The 16473-nt window shown below is 39.4% G+C and overlaps 1 protein-coding gene across 2 annotated transcripts in view; it reads left to right on the top strand.

Annotated features, from left to right (window-relative positions):
* The window catches only part of ALKBH8 (alkB homolog 8, tRNA methyltransferase), a 56634-nt gene that overhangs the window by 7428 nt on the left and 32733 nt on the right, over window positions 1-16473 (top strand). For both annotated transcript variants that reach the window (XM_059179584.1, XM_059179583.1), the window contains exons 3-7: window positions 1927-2164; window positions 4767-4898; window positions 5815-5910; window positions 7736-7840; window positions 8961-9031. In XM_059179584.1, the coding sequence (XP_059035567.1) occupies window positions 1927-2164; window positions 4767-4898; window positions 5815-5910; window positions 7736-7840; window positions 8961-9031 (642 nt within the window). The remainder of the gene's footprint in view (window positions 1-1926; window positions 2165-4766; window positions 4899-5814; window positions 5911-7735; window positions 7841-8960; window positions 9032-16473) is intronic.

The following is a 16473-nucleotide window of genomic DNA, read 5'->3' as shown; positions in this document are numbered from 1 at the left end:
ACCTCTAATTGCATATTATCTATCCAGGAGAGAACAAATGTTCTTTTCATGATGCGTGCTAAGTATACATGCCTTTATGCACATTCGTAGCCATAGTGTTTTTTTTAGAGCAGTGGTCCTCAAATTGTCAGGACTGAAGATAACTTTAAAAAAATTCTGAATTCTTTACTTCACATTATTGGGAAACTTGCTTGCTCGAACAATTATAAATAAGACACTTTCTGCTTTTAATTATATTGTGTGACTCACATACAGTAGGAAATAAATTCCTCCCTTTCCTCCCCTCTGCACTTGTTTTTGTGTGGTTTGCCTTTAGAATTGCCCACAGATCACTTAAACAGCATCCTTGAGAACCATTAGTATTCCTCAAGTCACACCTCACCATGCTCCTCAGTTTCTAGAAGAGGTCATGGACCCTTGACATTTATAACACCTTTGCAATTCCTAAGATTTGGGAATACAGAAATATTTTTGTAACTATGGCTACATGTAACCAAATTATTTTAGTACTTTATAAACCCTGTTGAATGAGGTCCAAGGCAAGCCATCTTAGACTAAATTTTTAATCATGTTTTATATCATTGTATTAGTGTTTTGGTTCATCATGTGTATCTGTGTGTTTGCAAACATATGAAGTATTGGGTCTTCCGTGATAGCACAGAGCTTTACTTTTGTTGTTCAGTTTTATAATAATCTATTACATTCTTTTAAGTCAAGTTTCTAGATATCACCATTTGGTGGTGTATATGAAACTAATACATTACATTCTGATCTCCTGTTTTGTATATAAATCAGGGCTCGGCAGAGTACTGTCCCCGGGTCAGATCTGGCTTGTAAGCTAAGAACGAGTTTTACATTTTCAAAGCGTTGTTGAAAATGAAAAAGAGCATGTGACAGAGACTTGCCTGAGAAGCCTAAAATATTTACTATCTGGCTGTTTTCAGAAGTTAGTCAATACCTGATATAAGCAATAAAACTGGTAAGAGTAAGCCATCAGTGGTTTACTTCTCTTAGTCTACAAAGTTTTTAGGAGTCATAGATTATAAATTAAAAACCTTAACACTGTGTAGAGTGTTTTATACGAAGTGTTAGGCCATAAGCATCAGAATAAAAATAGGAAACTCTCCCCTCTACCCCCCCAACAAATCCCTTCAATAAGATTTAGCACAGGACTGCAAATAACAGGAAGTAAGCGTGAAATATAACTAAGGAAAAAGTTTAATTGCAAAATGACTGAATTACTGAGACACAGAAGAAAATTTTCCTGTTTTATATTCAGTAGAAACTGTAGTAATTTCATATCATAGTTATATCAATGTGGTTTCTGGAAACCGACAGAAACAGGTTTGAAACCCAACTCCTCCCTTGCTACCACAACTTAATTTCTCTACTATTCAGTGTCTACTCTGTGAAATGGGGCTAATATCACGTACTTTGTGGGCTTTGTTGTGAGGGTTAAGTAGATTAAGGTAGGGATAGCCTGGCAGAAATTAATATGTAACTCCTATTCCTTGTCTTCCATCTATTTCTCTTTCATTGTGTTAAACTTGTAAGTAGTAATAAATGTGAGATTTTAATTTGTATGTATAGCCATTAAGAAAGGAATATTTTTTACTGCAAAGTCTATTTAAAAATCAGTGTTATTTATATCATAGCTATACTTTTTAATCTGTATTATTTAATAAATTGGTTTATATACTATGGATGAAATTAGAAAACCAAATAACCCCCATAAGGAAACCTTTTTTCCCCATCTCAGGAGACCGCCCCCCCCCACCCCCCCCACCTGCCGTCTTCATTACACCTTTGTGGAAATCTTATTTAAAAAAAAAACTTACTTTGTTTCATTTTAAAATCTTATTTGAAAACAAATGGGTTGATGCTAATTGCTCGTGTCTTTTTTCTTCTTCTTTTGTTTTTTTAAAGAGTCTGGTTGTTGCCAATGGTGGATTGGGGAATGGTGTGGGCAGGAGCCAGCTGCTCCCCGCGTTAGAGAAGTGTGGCCTGGTGGATAGTCTCCTGATGCCCCCTAATAAGCCCTACTCATTTGTGAGATACAAAACTGCAGAAGAAGCCAGGAAAGCCTACGTCACCCTCAATGGAAAAGAAATAGTGGGTGATTTAGGACAAAAGATCATTCTGTACTTGAACTTTGTGGAAAAAGGTATTAGTATACAGGTGTCTTTTATGTATTTATCTATTTAAAGATTTTATTTATTTATTTGACAGAGAGATCACAAGTAGGCAGAGAGGCAGACAGAGAAGGAAGCAGGCTCCCTGCTGAGCAGAGAGCCTGATGTGGGGCTTGATCCCAGGACCCTGAGATCATGACCTGAGCTGAAGGCAGAGGCTTTAACCCACTGAGCCACCCAGGTGCCCCTACAGGTGTCTTTTAAAAGCAGTTGTTCGTTTTTCAGGAGTTTTCTATTCATACCCACATTAGGAGGTTCAGTGATTGTGAAACCAGACAGGAACTCAGTTAAGCAGCCCCGTTTTGTCTCACAGGTGCTGCTGACCCACCTCGTGTGTGCAGGCCAGTCGTGGAAGGGACGTGGGTTAGGCATAGCCTGCCTTTAAGGGGCTGGCCCTACTGCCCACATTATCCATGTGACTTATTTTGGAACCCTGTTACCTAATTGTTTTTTGTCACAATTTAACATTGGAGATTCAGATTGCCAGTTTTATAGCGTCTACCCAGAAGCTTTTAATCGCTTAAAAATCACTTGTGATCCGAGTAATTGTGTGCCAGACTTGCTATTTATGGGGGAACACCTCCAGCCAGCAGCGATCCCCTAAGCTCTAGAGTGGCCGTGTCCAGCAGAACATTCTGTGATGATGGCAATGTTCGTACATTCACAGGCGCACTGTCCAATGTGATTGTGTGATTACGGAACTGGTTTTTTAATTTACTTTTATTTAAGGAAATATAAATAAAATCTTTGTAGACTGATATACAGGACTGCTAAAGAGATTATTACATCTTTTCACCACTGTCCCATGGAAATAAGATGTACTGAGATGAACTTTGATGTAGACATCCGATCTCCCATTATATTTATTTGTCACCTATTTAGGCAACTTAACGTTTTGTTCAGGTACCCTAGGGATGGGTAGGTGATAATCTGACCAAATTTATGTTTTTGTAAAATAAGACTTAGGAAACTTATAAACTTTTGAACTAAAGACTTTATAAAGATATATTTTAAGAGTTATAATTCTCAGTATCTATATGTATTTAATTTAAAATATGACATAAGCTTTAGATTTAAAAAACTATTATCTCTGTATTGCATGTGTTTATGACCAGCTTTTGAAAATTGAATGGTTTGGGAGTAATTTTTTTTTTTAAATTTTATTTATTTATTTGACATAGACACAGCGAGAGAGGGAACACAAGCGGGGGAGTGGGAGAGGGAGAAGCAGGCTTCCTGCTGAGCAGGGAGTCCCATGCAGGGCTGTATCCCAGGACCCTGGGATCATGAGAAAGTACTGTCCTTCGGTTTTCCCGCAGTCAGTATGTTAAAGGCTCAATAAGAAATTGCACAGACTTCTGGACTGTACCTTATTCGAAATCCCACATTAGATCCAGATGTATTTCCAAGGCTGTTGTTAGGAAATAAATCTTAGTAGAAACAAACAGATAACAGAACTGTGTCACAAATGTTTTGATACTGATTTTGATAATTACTACCAGAGAGCCACTGACTAGGAAACACAAGGGGGTATTTCTCATTCTATTTTTTTTTAAACTATTTTTAGGAAAAGTAAGTATGAATTACTTGTACTGTAAATTGCCTATCTTTAAGTAATTTTCCCCAAAGCGTTTCTTACATAATTTGAATAAGTAATGTAATGCCTAACATGTAGTAAACACTTAGTAAATATTTATCAGGTGATTCACTATTTGTGTTTCTGAAACAATAATAAAATCTAATAGACATTTATGTTATTATTTTTGTGAATTTTTATGTTAAATAATTCAAGATAGAAAACTCTTCAGTAGAAAAATTATAGAGATCCCATCTGTAGCATGAACAATGAGATCTCTAATGGTAAATGAATTGCATTATTTCCTTTAATTATAAATCTGTTATTCTTTTTCTTTCACTGCTACACTATCTTAAACTTTGAAGGGCATAGGGATTCAAATTATTTTAATATAAACTGAATAACTCTTTATAGGATGATATTTTTATTTCTTTAGAATATGTTTTTTGTTGTTTTAGCTTTTCCTGTTACTGGACCATAGCTAGCATCAAGAACTTAAGGGCAGGGCACCTGGGTGGCTCAGTAGTTAAGCGTCTGCCTTCGGCTCAGGTCATGATCCCACGGTCCTGAGATCAAGTTCCTCATCTATCTCCTTGGTCTGCGAGAAGCCTGCTTCACCCTAAGGGCAAAAATGAGCATTTAAATTTTTGTTTTCGATATTTAGAGACAGTCTGGCTTTTTAATAGAGTGGCAAACTGTAGATATTATGGCAAACCTTGTTTCTTAGTAAGATTTAAAAAGTAACTCAGTTGTGTTCCAATAATAATTAAGTAAACACTGTTTTTTATTTGCTGTTGGCTAACTGTGGTGGATGCACTGTACCATAATTTTTATCTTGGTTTTCATTTTTGTATTTTCCTATGTCATGTGCTTTTAGTTCTTATTTCTGAATATGAGGATTGGGAACTTTATGAACTGGTAAATGGCCTCTGGACAGAATTATTTGTATTTAGGAACTTTAAGATCTGTCTGTGACTGTTTTGTTTTGGTTTCCCAAGCACAATGGAAAGAGTTGGGGCTTCAGGCCTTACCTCCTGGCCTCATGGTAGTAGAAGAAATTATTTCTTCTGAGGATGAGAAAATGCTTTTGGAAAGCGTTAACTGGGCAGAGGATATAGACGATCAAAATGGTAAGTAAAACTTCTAAAATACGATATTTAAATGTCTGCGAAATGCCATGTCAGCGCTTCTCCTTTCCTCCTCCTTTGCTTTATTAAAATTTCTAATATTTCCTCAAAATTACTTGAAGTAGCCTAGATCTAATATTAGGTAAGTCATGCCAACATTTCTTAAGGGCATTAATAATAAATGACATTTATATAGTTATCAATTTTAACCTCCAAACTAATTAATATTCATTAGCTAACATTTGTAGAGCCAACATTGGTAAGCCCTTTCACATACATTATCTTCTTTGATCCTCTCCCCTCCACCCCCACAAGGCACATTTCCAGTGTGGGATCAGCAGCTCAGCTCCTTGCTGCCACAATGCAGTGAGAGCCTCCTGGATTTATTTGCAAATGAGAGTTCCTCTGACTCTTCCCAGATCATAAACGGTCTTGTGAGTGGCAGCGTCCATAGTTGACTCTTCCGGGTTGATGGGATGAAACTCCAAGGCTTTGTAATCATTTTAGATGGAAAAGAACTGCAGAGATGAGGTAGAAGGGTTAAATTTTTTTTTAATGGTTAATTTTTAATTTTCATTTATTTATTTTTATTTTTTGAAAGATTTTATTTATTTATTTGACAGAGAGATCACAAGTAGGCAGAGAGGCAGGCAGAGAGAGAGAGAGAGGAGGAAGCAGAGCAGAGAGCCCGATGTGGGACTGGATCCCAGGACCCTGAGATCATGACCTAAGCCGAAGCAGAGGCTTAACCCACTGAGCCACCCAGGTGCCCAGAGTGGTTAATTTTTTAAAGATAATCCAGTAGTTATCAAAAATTACCATTCCTAAAGGAGTCCTGACTCACAATTTTGACTTTGAAATAGACAAAGGAATGCAAATATTTTTCTCTCAAATAGTTTCCTTTCTTTTCTTCATTTAGTTCAAAAATCCTTGAAGCACAGGAGGGTAAAGCATTTTGGTTATGAATTCCACTATGAGAACAACAACGTAGATAAAGACAAGCCATTACCAGGGGGTAAGTAATTGCTAATAAACCACAAATGCTGGCTCAGGAAAGAAAGATTTAATGTACTGGAAGTATGTCATAGTGTGTTTCGTTTGCCATTTCTAGGTACACTGTTGAAATAGCTGATTAAAGTTAAAACATTTACATTACATTCATAGTGAGTTTTTGTGAAAACTGGATACATGTAGCTAAGGCTAAAGTTCCTCTTGAACACTGTCCTCACTCCCACACCTCTCAGAAGCAGTACTGTTAACAGGTGAGGACACTTGCTGTAACAAAGGAGTTTACGTCCATGCAGAGAGACTGTAGAAGTGTGTAGTTGTTAACATGTAGTGTTAGAGTGTGTGTGTTACATGTTCACATCTCACGTGGATGCCTCCAACTTGTTCTTCTCCTTTATTAAATGTTTTGGAGATCTGCCGTGAATATTCTTCGTGTTCAGTGTTCGACAGTGGTTTACTCAGTTAGTTCGCTGTTGGTAGACACTTAGGTTGTTTCTAGTTTTTAGCTTTATAAGGGCTGCTGTGTGTGTCTTTGTGTATATCTCTTAGGCAGGAAGCAAGAATTTCTCAAGGGAGACTGCTAAGTAGTAGAATTGTTATGTCAAAGCTGTGTTCATTTAAAAATGTTAACAGATACTGGGAAACCGCCCCCAGCTCAGCTGTATCGCCATGGTTCTTACCCAGCGTGGACCTCCTTCCCGCCGCCTCTACCAACATGTGATACAATAAAACTTTTAACTTTATAATTTCCTGATTACTAGTGAGGTTGGCCATTTTTATTTACCTTTCTGTGAATTCCCCTTCATATCCTTTGCCAGTTTTTGCTACTGGGTTGACTGATTAATAAGATTTTATTGTATGATCTGTAAATTAAACCTTTGGTAGGATTGTGTGGGACTTACGTTTATTTGTATGACTTTAATCTTACTGAAAGCTTATTTTCCCTCATAAAATAACATTTCTGACTTCAGTGAAAGTAAGTTACTTTTACTTTGAAAACTATTTTGTTTTTGTTTTTTAAATATTTAGTTTTTTGAGTAATGTCTACACCTAACATGGGGCTCAGTGGGACTTAAACTCATAGCCTGAGATCAAGAGTCACATGTTTCTCAGACTGAGCCAGCCAGGCACCCCGAAAACTGTGTTTTTTAGAAGGAAATAATTTAGGGGTGCATGGCTGGCTCAGTTGGAAGAAGGAGCAACTCTTGATCTTGGGGTCATGAGTTCAAGCCTCACATTGGGTGTGGAGATGATTCAGAATAAATCAGTTAAATTTAAATTTAATTTTAAAAAGTGGAATGATTTAAAATAACAAGAAAGAGTCATCAGGCTAATTTCCAGTTTATAATAGTAAATTTTATAATTTTATTGCTGTCTTACAAAATGTCGAAATTGTGAGCAAAATTTTTCTTTTGGATATTTTGTTTCACTAAAAATAAAATAACTTTAAAAGATTCTGAAGGTTTCATTTTTATTTTGTTTTGTCTTAGCAGTTTATTGTTATATTTAGATCTTGACTGCTAAATAAAAGCTGTGATTTTTCTCACAGTGGCTTTTCTAATTCCTTTTTTTAAAAATTATTTTATTTATTTATTTTACAGACTGAGATCACAAGTAGGCAGAGGCAGGAGGTGGGGGTGGAGAAAGCAGGCTCCCTGCTGAGCAGCGAGCCCGATGTGGGGCTCCATCCCAGAACCCTGGGATCATGACCTGAGCCATAGGCAGAGGCTTAAAACCACTGAGCCACCTAGGCGCCCCGGCTTTTCTAATTCTTGAGTAAAACATGCAAAGTAAATATTTTAATGTTTTGTCTTTATGATTACTGACATCAGGTCTTCCTGACATTTGGGATAGCATTCTGGAGAAGTGGTTGAAGGAAGGCTTCATTAAGCACAAACCCGATCAACTGACTGTTAACCAGTATGAGCCTGGACATGGTGAGTATTTTCTTATTTTCACCTTGCAATCATATATTTCATGACTGAGTAGATTCCTTAACTCTCTAAAATCAAAGGTATGATTTTTTAGCATAAACTAACTCTTTGCATTAATTTGCTTGTGTCTGTTACCTGTGTTGGCTATTTAATCCCCTGCAGATTTACACGTTAATCCCTTGGGGAATTTGTGTCTCAAAGTGTAGATAAGCAGACTGGCCCCTTCCCTGTCTGTGGTCTTTTTTTTTGTTTGTTTGTCTCAGCATTTCATTCAGAGAGGGGGAGGAGACTGTTGCAAAGACACAGGAGGCCTGTGTGGTGGGAGAGCCACTTAGCTTACGGATACCCAGAAGAAGGCTGCTTGGCTGGATGGTCTTGCTCTTGATCTTCCTTCCTTCTCTGAGAATGTGACGATAATTCTAGAATGATATGTTAGTAAAAGTCTTTAGTCTCCTGAGTTTTTTTGCACTTCTTAGCAGCATCTCTGTGGGGTATTTGTAGTAGTGAAATGCTCTTCAGGATTTTAGCAATGGCAGACATCATGGGGTTTGGGGTATTTTCCTGCTTTTATCACAATGTATTGTAATTACATAGGTACCTGTCAGTCTTTCTATTGGTGTGTATGCTCCCTGAGGACAGGGCTCTGTCTTCCTGCTTTATATACTCCTGCCACGCAGCAAAGTCCTTCTTCTTGGGAGATGTTCAGTGAAGGTAGTTGAGCAGTTGATGTCGAAATGATGCGTGTGTCTAGTCTTCACACCCGGCTCTTGCTTGTGTTCTGCTTGTGCTTGGGGATCCCATGTTCACGGGTAAACAGCACTTTGGCATTGATCTGCTGCACGTACTCTTGGGCTGGGATTGGGCGAATGCCCCAGGTAAGCAGCGACTCGCATCGGGTGTCAGAGCGGAGCCAGTGGCTCTTGGCCGTGAAGTGGAGAGATTTTCCATTCAGGTTTGGTCTGATGTCATGGAGTCACATTCACCCTCAGCGTTTGCTTTTCACTAAATGATGGTACCTTCCTGAGAGCAGCCGTGTTCTCCCCGGTATAGTGTGAGGCTATGTGTGTCTTCAATCTACTGAAAGGACAAATGAAATGACCTATTATTTTATTTTCTGTCCCAGGAATTCCTGCTCATATTGACACACATTCTGCTTTTGAGGATGAGATTGTTTCTCTCAGTTTGGGGTCAGAGGTAAATGTTCAAACATTTTCATTAGCCGTCAACAACTCTTACCTTATACGATGCTGTTTCACGGGATTTCCTACACTTAAGTAAAATGAGGTAGGATTTAAACCTAAGTAAAGGTGCTAATAGCACCTTTATATCTTATAGAATATAAAGTGATCATAGCCTCTTCTTTCAGGTGTCTGAAGTTTTATGCATCAGCTGATCAGATGGTAGGAAAACCCCTGTTTTTTTCACATATTTTTACACATTTCACTTTGTAGCTGGTGAAGACTAGCCAGACTCCCCTCCTGACGTGCCGCAGTGCCACCTAGTGGCAACAGATGGTGGCTGCGCGCCACAGGAAAAGGAACACAGAACTAAAATATGTGTCCAGAATTTTGATACTTTTCCACATAGATTACCTGATTCATTCCCTTCAGAAACTCTGAGAAGTCCACGATAATATGCTGATTTTTACAGACGAAGAATATGAGGTTCATGTTTATTCATCGACTTGTTTGTATAGCTGCACTTTCCTTGAGCTGCTCAAGAAGATAGAAAAAGCATGATTTAAAGGGATGGGTGCAGACTGCAGGTATAATTTTAGTTAGAAATCAGTATTTTAAGTCCAGAAGAGCCTTTAAAATATCAGGTCCTCTAATCTAACCAGAGGTTGCTTCAAAATCTGATCTTGTTCCTAGAGGTGAATACTGTTTCCTAGGTTGTTTTGTTTTGCCTTTGTGAGGTCCCTATCACTAGGTTTTTGGTGCTTTGGCTTTTTAAATGATGCTGAACTCATGTGATGATGGCAGTGCTGTGACGTGAGAGTTAGTACTCTTTGATGTGTCTTGTCACCCACATGTGTGGATTTTTATTAAATGCTTTATAAATAAGGAGGACACGTAGGAAAAACAAAGAGCTCTTCTCTGTCTGGCTTGTTTTTATTTTACCTGTTATCCTGGCTTGTGGCTTTAGGGGATCCGTAAGTAAAGAACGTCTTTGTCTTTTCCTCTCAATTGTCTAACCAGCTGAGAAAGGAGATACAGCTGGAGATCAGAGTGTGGGCTTTACTACTGAGAAAACACGGCAGAGAATGGCTTTAGATCTGTAGCCACGTGGACGTATTAATACTTCACATCTGAATTAAAGTGACTTGCTGTGCTTGTCACCGGTGCAGCCAGACAGCTGGAGACCTTGCTTGTGGAGGCAAGAGCTTCCTCTCTAACAGGACATGAAGGAGCACATATTAGGTTCTGCAGACCGTGTAGATCTGAAAAAGAGAGCAAGCGAAGAGCTCAGCCGAGCGAGCGTGGCCCCAATCTAGCTACTGCCCTGAGCCAGGCCCTCTCTCCTGGGCAATTAAAAGTGAAGGGTTGGCGGGGGCACCTGGGTGGCTCACTAGGTTCCGGGACCAACCCTTGATTTCAGCTCAGGTCATGGTATCAGTCATGGTTGTGAGATCGAGCCCTGAGTTGGGACAGTTGGCAGCGATTCTGCTGGAGATTTTCTCCCTCTGCCCCTCCCCCTGGTCACACGCATGCACTTGTGCTCTCTCTCTCTCCAAAAAGAAAAAAGAGTGAAGGAGTAGAGAAAAGCCAGGTATGTTGTTCCTTTGCTTTTACTCTGGTGGAAATTTCTGCCCCACCTACGGAAATATGAGAAGTGAAACTAAATGTTCTTCCACCACTGGAAGTCATAAAGAAGGGAAAACGTGCCCTGCACTGATAATATGCTGCAATTGTCACCTCCACTTGGTGTCTCTGAAGGCACATAATTTTTAGCCGCCAATTTGGATTATGGGATTCTTGGCTAAAGACGCCTTTGTAGTAGCAGGAAAGCATGCATGTTACGCTTTATGACAAGACCAATAGATTTTCTTGTTAAGAGATAGTTTTTGATGGGTAGCCAATCTTTGGGGGAAAAAGTATTTACTAGACATGTGTAAGCGTATCATGATATTTAAAAAGTTGACTGTATTTAGAGCCCTTTATTTTGTATGTAAAATGGGATTAACATTAGCTCCTGTCTGGCGGAAGGATTGTGAGTTAACTCTGTAAACTGTTTTCTAACTCAGAGCGGTTCATACGTGCAGACTTACTAAGGTAAGGTGCTTCTTTGGTCCCTTCCTGGAAGGTTTCACTTCTGTAACAGAGGGACGATCACGTTCCCAAGGCCTCAAAAAAAAGATTTCTGGTGGTCCCCAAAAAGGTGTCTTTCACCTTCTCTTCTTGCATTTACCCACTTAGCACCTGTTCTGTTTGCTTTTGACACTGTAGTTGTTTGCACTTTCTTCTGGCTCTGTGCCCGAGACCTAGAATCTGTCTCCCAGACTTCTGTCCCTTTTTCTTTATTTCTTTGACAGCCTTAATTATTGGAAGAAATTTACTATGGGATCTACTCCAGCTTCCATCCCATTGTAATAATTTGTCAGTGGCACCATTGTTTTTAGTGTTTTGTTTCTTGTTAGCTAAAATCCTTGAGATTATACTTACCTTTTTTTTTATTAAGATTTTATTTATTTATTTGACAGACAGATATCACAAGTAGGCAGAGAGGCAGGCAGACAGAGAGGAGGAAGCAGGCTCCCTGTGGAGCAGAGAGCCCGATGCGGGGCTTGATCCCAGGACCCTGAGATCATGACCTGAGCTGAAGGCAGAGGTTTTAACCCACTGAGCCACCCAGGTGCCCCTATACTTAACTCTTAAAACTCTTTACTTGCTTCCTTTTCCTCGAAAATTTGTGAGAACTCCTAATTTGTTTTATTGAGTGTGATTGACACACGATATTATATTGATTTCAGGTATAACAGTGATTTGAAATGTATATACACTATAAAATGATCACCATAACAAGTCTGGTTACCTTCTGTCACCCTACAAAGTTAATACACATTACATCAAAATTCACGGAAAGACTGACCAAAGGGTCACCACAATGGGCACAGATAGCTGTGGGTTTAAACAGAGAGATATTTGAAGAAGTAGTAATTTTATAAGAAGTTGGTTTGTCAGTAAATATTTTTTATTATGATGATTTTTGGAACTGAGTGGGGTAAACAACTGGGTGTCTGGTTAATGAAGGCTTTGTCTGTTGAATGCCTGCTAGAGGGCTCCGAATTCATTACTTTACTTGTTCCCTCTCCAGGCTCATGCTTTTAGCAAATAGTTACTAAGTCCAGCTTGATCTTCTGAAATATATGGTACTGAGTAAAAATTTTCTGTGAAATGTTTTGAGCGACCCAGTTTCTCTGTTGCCAGCTGAGTAGTTTTGTAGATTCTGTGTTTTTTTTCCAAACTCTGTATATTTTGCCCCAGAGATGTTCTGATACTGGAGTGATTCTCATCGTGTCCTGTATGTCAGGGATGACTCATAGGGTACTTCTCTTTCAGGAGTGTGTTGCTTTAACAGACAAATGTTCCCTTGTTTTCTGATCCTCAGCACAAATTGGGGGAAGAAAACAAAGATACTTTCTTGATGGGGCTTGAAACAACTAACATAGTCTGGACCCTCAGCATCCTGACCTCATTTTTAGCCTCAAATTCAGCCTCAGAATGTGTATGTAGAAGCAACATTTATAGCCTCAGAAGCCACGCAGTTTCTTCTTATTTTTATCTTGCTTCCAGGACCCAGACTTTATTCTTCTGCGAGTTCTTGGAATATTTACATTCTGTAAAGTTCTGTCAAATAAATTGTGTCTGCTGTGTAGCTCCTTTCTCCCTTCTCCCTTAAAACTTGTTTGTGATATTTTCCATCATCTCTGTAATGCTCTCAGCATTGAAAGGATGACGATCTGCCATCCAAGTGGGTTTATACTTGGGCCCGTGTCGTTGGTGTGGGTGTGGGAGTGCGTGCGCAGGGACGCTCCGTAGCCGCAGCTGTGGTGTGGCTGTGTATGTTGGCGGAGGTGCATCGGCCACGTCTTTGTTTCCCTTTGATCCAGTGTGTCCCTAACATTAAGAACTAACGTGGACAAGTGGATCTGGTTTGTGATCCAGAAGGAGATGCTTTACCGCACTTGGTCGTGTTTGTTTTTATACCGTGAATTCTGTTTTCACTTAAGCACTTCCCCTACTAACTCATGTTCTGAAGATTCCAATTTTTGTGTAATTTTCTTATCTTTCAAGATATCTTGGAAGCCAAAATCCCCTTTTGTGTAAATGGGGCAATGGAGAGTCTGCTGACGATTCTCCCAGTGCCCTCCTGTCCTTCATATGCTGCAGGATCCACGCTGCCCTTACAGTGAGGAGAACGACGAGAGATTCGCCTGTTCCAGGGCCAGTAATCTGCTAAAAAAATGTTTCACAGCGTGACATCATGAACTAGAACGTTTTGTTGTATTTGGAGCCTTCCAAGTACCAATTCTTTTATCTTTTCAGGTAGAATTTGTACATTTACTTTGTAGCAAGACAGCAGCATTGTATCACTGCGGGTATGTAGAACTAGAATGAAATTTGTCGGTTGAGGGCAGAAAGCTACAATAGAGGCCTGTTTAGGAGATGCAGTAGAAACTGGTGATTGGCTGTTAACTAAGAGGTCACTTGAATTTGGGCATAATAATAATAAAAGATACATACATATTACAAACACTGTGTTTTAGCCTACCTGTAAATTCACTCACCAGTATTTTGATGTAGGGCCCTTCTTTCTGGGATGGTCCACAGTCTGCCTTGTCTTTCCAGCTTTCATTTCTTTAAAGTGAAGCAAAAACTTAAGATACCTGTGACATCTGAGTGATTTTATTTCCAAGATTTTATTAGTGAATTATCACATCTGTTACAGCAATTCATTTTGTTTACTTGTACTGAGTCTTTTAGGAGCATCCAACCTTATGTATAGAGAAGAAAATTCTGTCTTTTCCTTTGTCAATTTCATTGGTTTCCATAATATATCATTAAGTAACTGCAAAATAAATGTGGATGCACTGAGTGCTTGACTTGTTAAGTATGTAGCTCGGGTGGTGAGAGTGGAAATGCGTGAAGGTGTTGGAGAGTTGCCTGTGATTTGGGGGCTGAGCATACCTTCCAGAAGGAATGCAGCATCTCGGTTGGTTAAATAGGTATCTCTTAAAAGAGCTTTTATTTCTGTGACCTGCAGGATACAAAAATATTTCCAGCTTTGATTCCCCATTCCCCACCTCTGACTTTGGACCTGAACATCCAACTCTCTAAAAGACATTTTCTTTTTTCTAAGTCTGAACTCATCTTTGTTTTCAGCCGTTTACCACCCACTGCTCTTCTCCCCTACAAAACAAAATGAACTTTTGCTCTTCCTGAGTTTCCTGCTCTGTTTAATTGTCCGCCAGTGGATCAATTTAGAACCTGGGAAATAAGTTTTTTGTTTTTTTTTTTTAGGATTTTATTTATGAGTGAGAGTGAGAGAGCATGAGCTGGGGGGGAAGGGCAGAGGCAGAGGGAGAAGCAGACTTCCCGCTGAGCAGGGAGCCCCATATGGGGCTCCATCCCAGGATGCCGAAAACAGCTGCTTAACTTGAGCCACCCAGGCTCCCCAAGAACCTGGGAAATAGTCTTGACATAACATTTTTATGATAGTGAATTTTGCTTTCAGCTGCTGTTTTAACTACATCTGCCAATATTTTCTTTGAAAGACAGTTCCTTGTGGCATAATTGTCATGCACTAAACTGCATGGTTTTTTTAAAAAAAGATTTTATTTATTTATTTGACAGAGAGAGAGATCACAAGTAGGCAGAGATGCAGGCAGAGAGAGAGGAAGGGAAGCAGGCTCCCTGCTGAGCAGAGAGCCCAATGTGGGGCTTGATCCCAGGACCCTGGGATCATGACCTGAGCCAAAGGCAGAGTCTTTTATTTTATTTATTTATTTATTTATTTTTTTTCACGCTGCGACCTTTGCTTCTTTTTTTTTTTTTTTTTTAAATTTATTTATTTATTTTTTTAATTTTTTATAAACATATATTTTTATCCCCAGGGGTACAGGTCTGTGAATCACCAGGTTTACACACTTCACAGCACTCACCAAATCACATGCCCTCCCCAATGTCCATAATCCCAACCCCTTCTCCCAAACCCCCTCCCCCCGGCAACCCTCAGTTTGTTTTGTGAGATTAAGAGTCACTTATGGTTTGTCTCCCTCCCAATCCCATCTTGTTTCATTTATTCTTCTTCTACCCACTTAAGCCTCCATGTTGTATCACCACTTCCTCATATCAGGGAGATCATATGATAGTTGTCTTTCTCTGCTTGACTTATTTCGCTAAGCATGATACGCTCTAGTTCCATCCATGTTGTTGCAAATGGCAAGATTTCATTTCTTTTGATGGCTGCATAGTATTCCATTGTGTATATATACCACATCTTCTTGATCCATTCATCTGTTGATGGACATCTAGGTTCTTTCCATAGTTTGGCTATTGTGGACATTGCTGCTATAAACATTCGGGTGCACGTGCCCCTTTGGATCACTACATTTGTATCTTTAGGGTAAATACCCAATAGTGCAATTGCTGGGTCATAGGGCAGTTCTATTTTCAACATTTTGAGGAACCTCCATGCTGTTTTCCAGAGTGGCTGCACCAGCTTGCATTCCCACCAACAGTGTAGGAGGGTTCCCCTTTCTCCGCATCCTCGCCAGCATCTGTCATTTCCTGACTTGTTGATTTTAGCCATTCTGACTGGTGTGAGGTGATATCTCATTGTGGTTTTGATTTGTATTTCCCTGATGCCGAGTGATATGGAGCACTTTTTCATGTGTCTGTTCGCCATCTGGATGTCTTCTTTGCAGAAATGTCTGTTCATGTCCTCTGCCCATTTCTTGATTGGATTATTTGTTCTTTGGGTGTTGAGTTTGCTAAGTTCTTTATAGATTCTGGACACTAGTCCTTTATCTGATATGTCGTTTGCAAATATCTTCTCCCATTCTGTCAGTTGTCTTTTGATTTTGTTAACTGTTTCCTTTGCTGTGCAAAAGCTTTTGATCTTGATGAAATCCCAGTAGTTCATTTTTTCCCTTGCTTCCCTTGCCTTTTGCGTTGTTCCTAGGAAGATGTTGCTGCGGCAGAGGTCGAAGAGGTTGCTGCCCGTGTTCTCCTCAAGGATTTTGATGGATTCCTTTCTCACATTGAGGTCCTTCATCCATTTTGAGTCTATTTTTGTGTGTGGTGTAAGGAAATGGTCCAATTTCATTTTTCTGCATGTGGCTGTCCAATTTTCCCAGCACCATTTATTGAAAAGGCTGTCTTTTTTCCATTGGACATTCTTTCCTGCTTTGTCGAAGATTAGTTGACCATAGATTTGAGGGTCTATTTCTGGGCTCTCTATTCTGTTCCATTGATCTATGTGTCTGTTTTTGTGCCAGTACCATGCTGTCTTGATGATGACAGCTTTGTAATAGAGCTTGAAGTCCGGAATTGTGATGCCACCAACGTTGGCTTTCTTTTTCAATATCCCTTTGGCTATTCGAGGTCTTTTCTGGTTCCATATAAATTTTAGCA

Source organism: Mustela lutreola, chromosome 1 (genome assembly GCF_030435805.1).
Source record: "Mustela lutreola isolate mMusLut2 chromosome 1, mMusLut2.pri, whole genome shotgun sequence".
Classification (NCBI taxonomy): domain Eukaryota; kingdom Metazoa; phylum Chordata; class Mammalia; order Carnivora; family Mustelidae; genus Mustela; species Mustela lutreola.
Note: the sequence above shows the minus strand (reverse complement) of the source record. Positions and strands in the feature narration are given on the sequence as shown.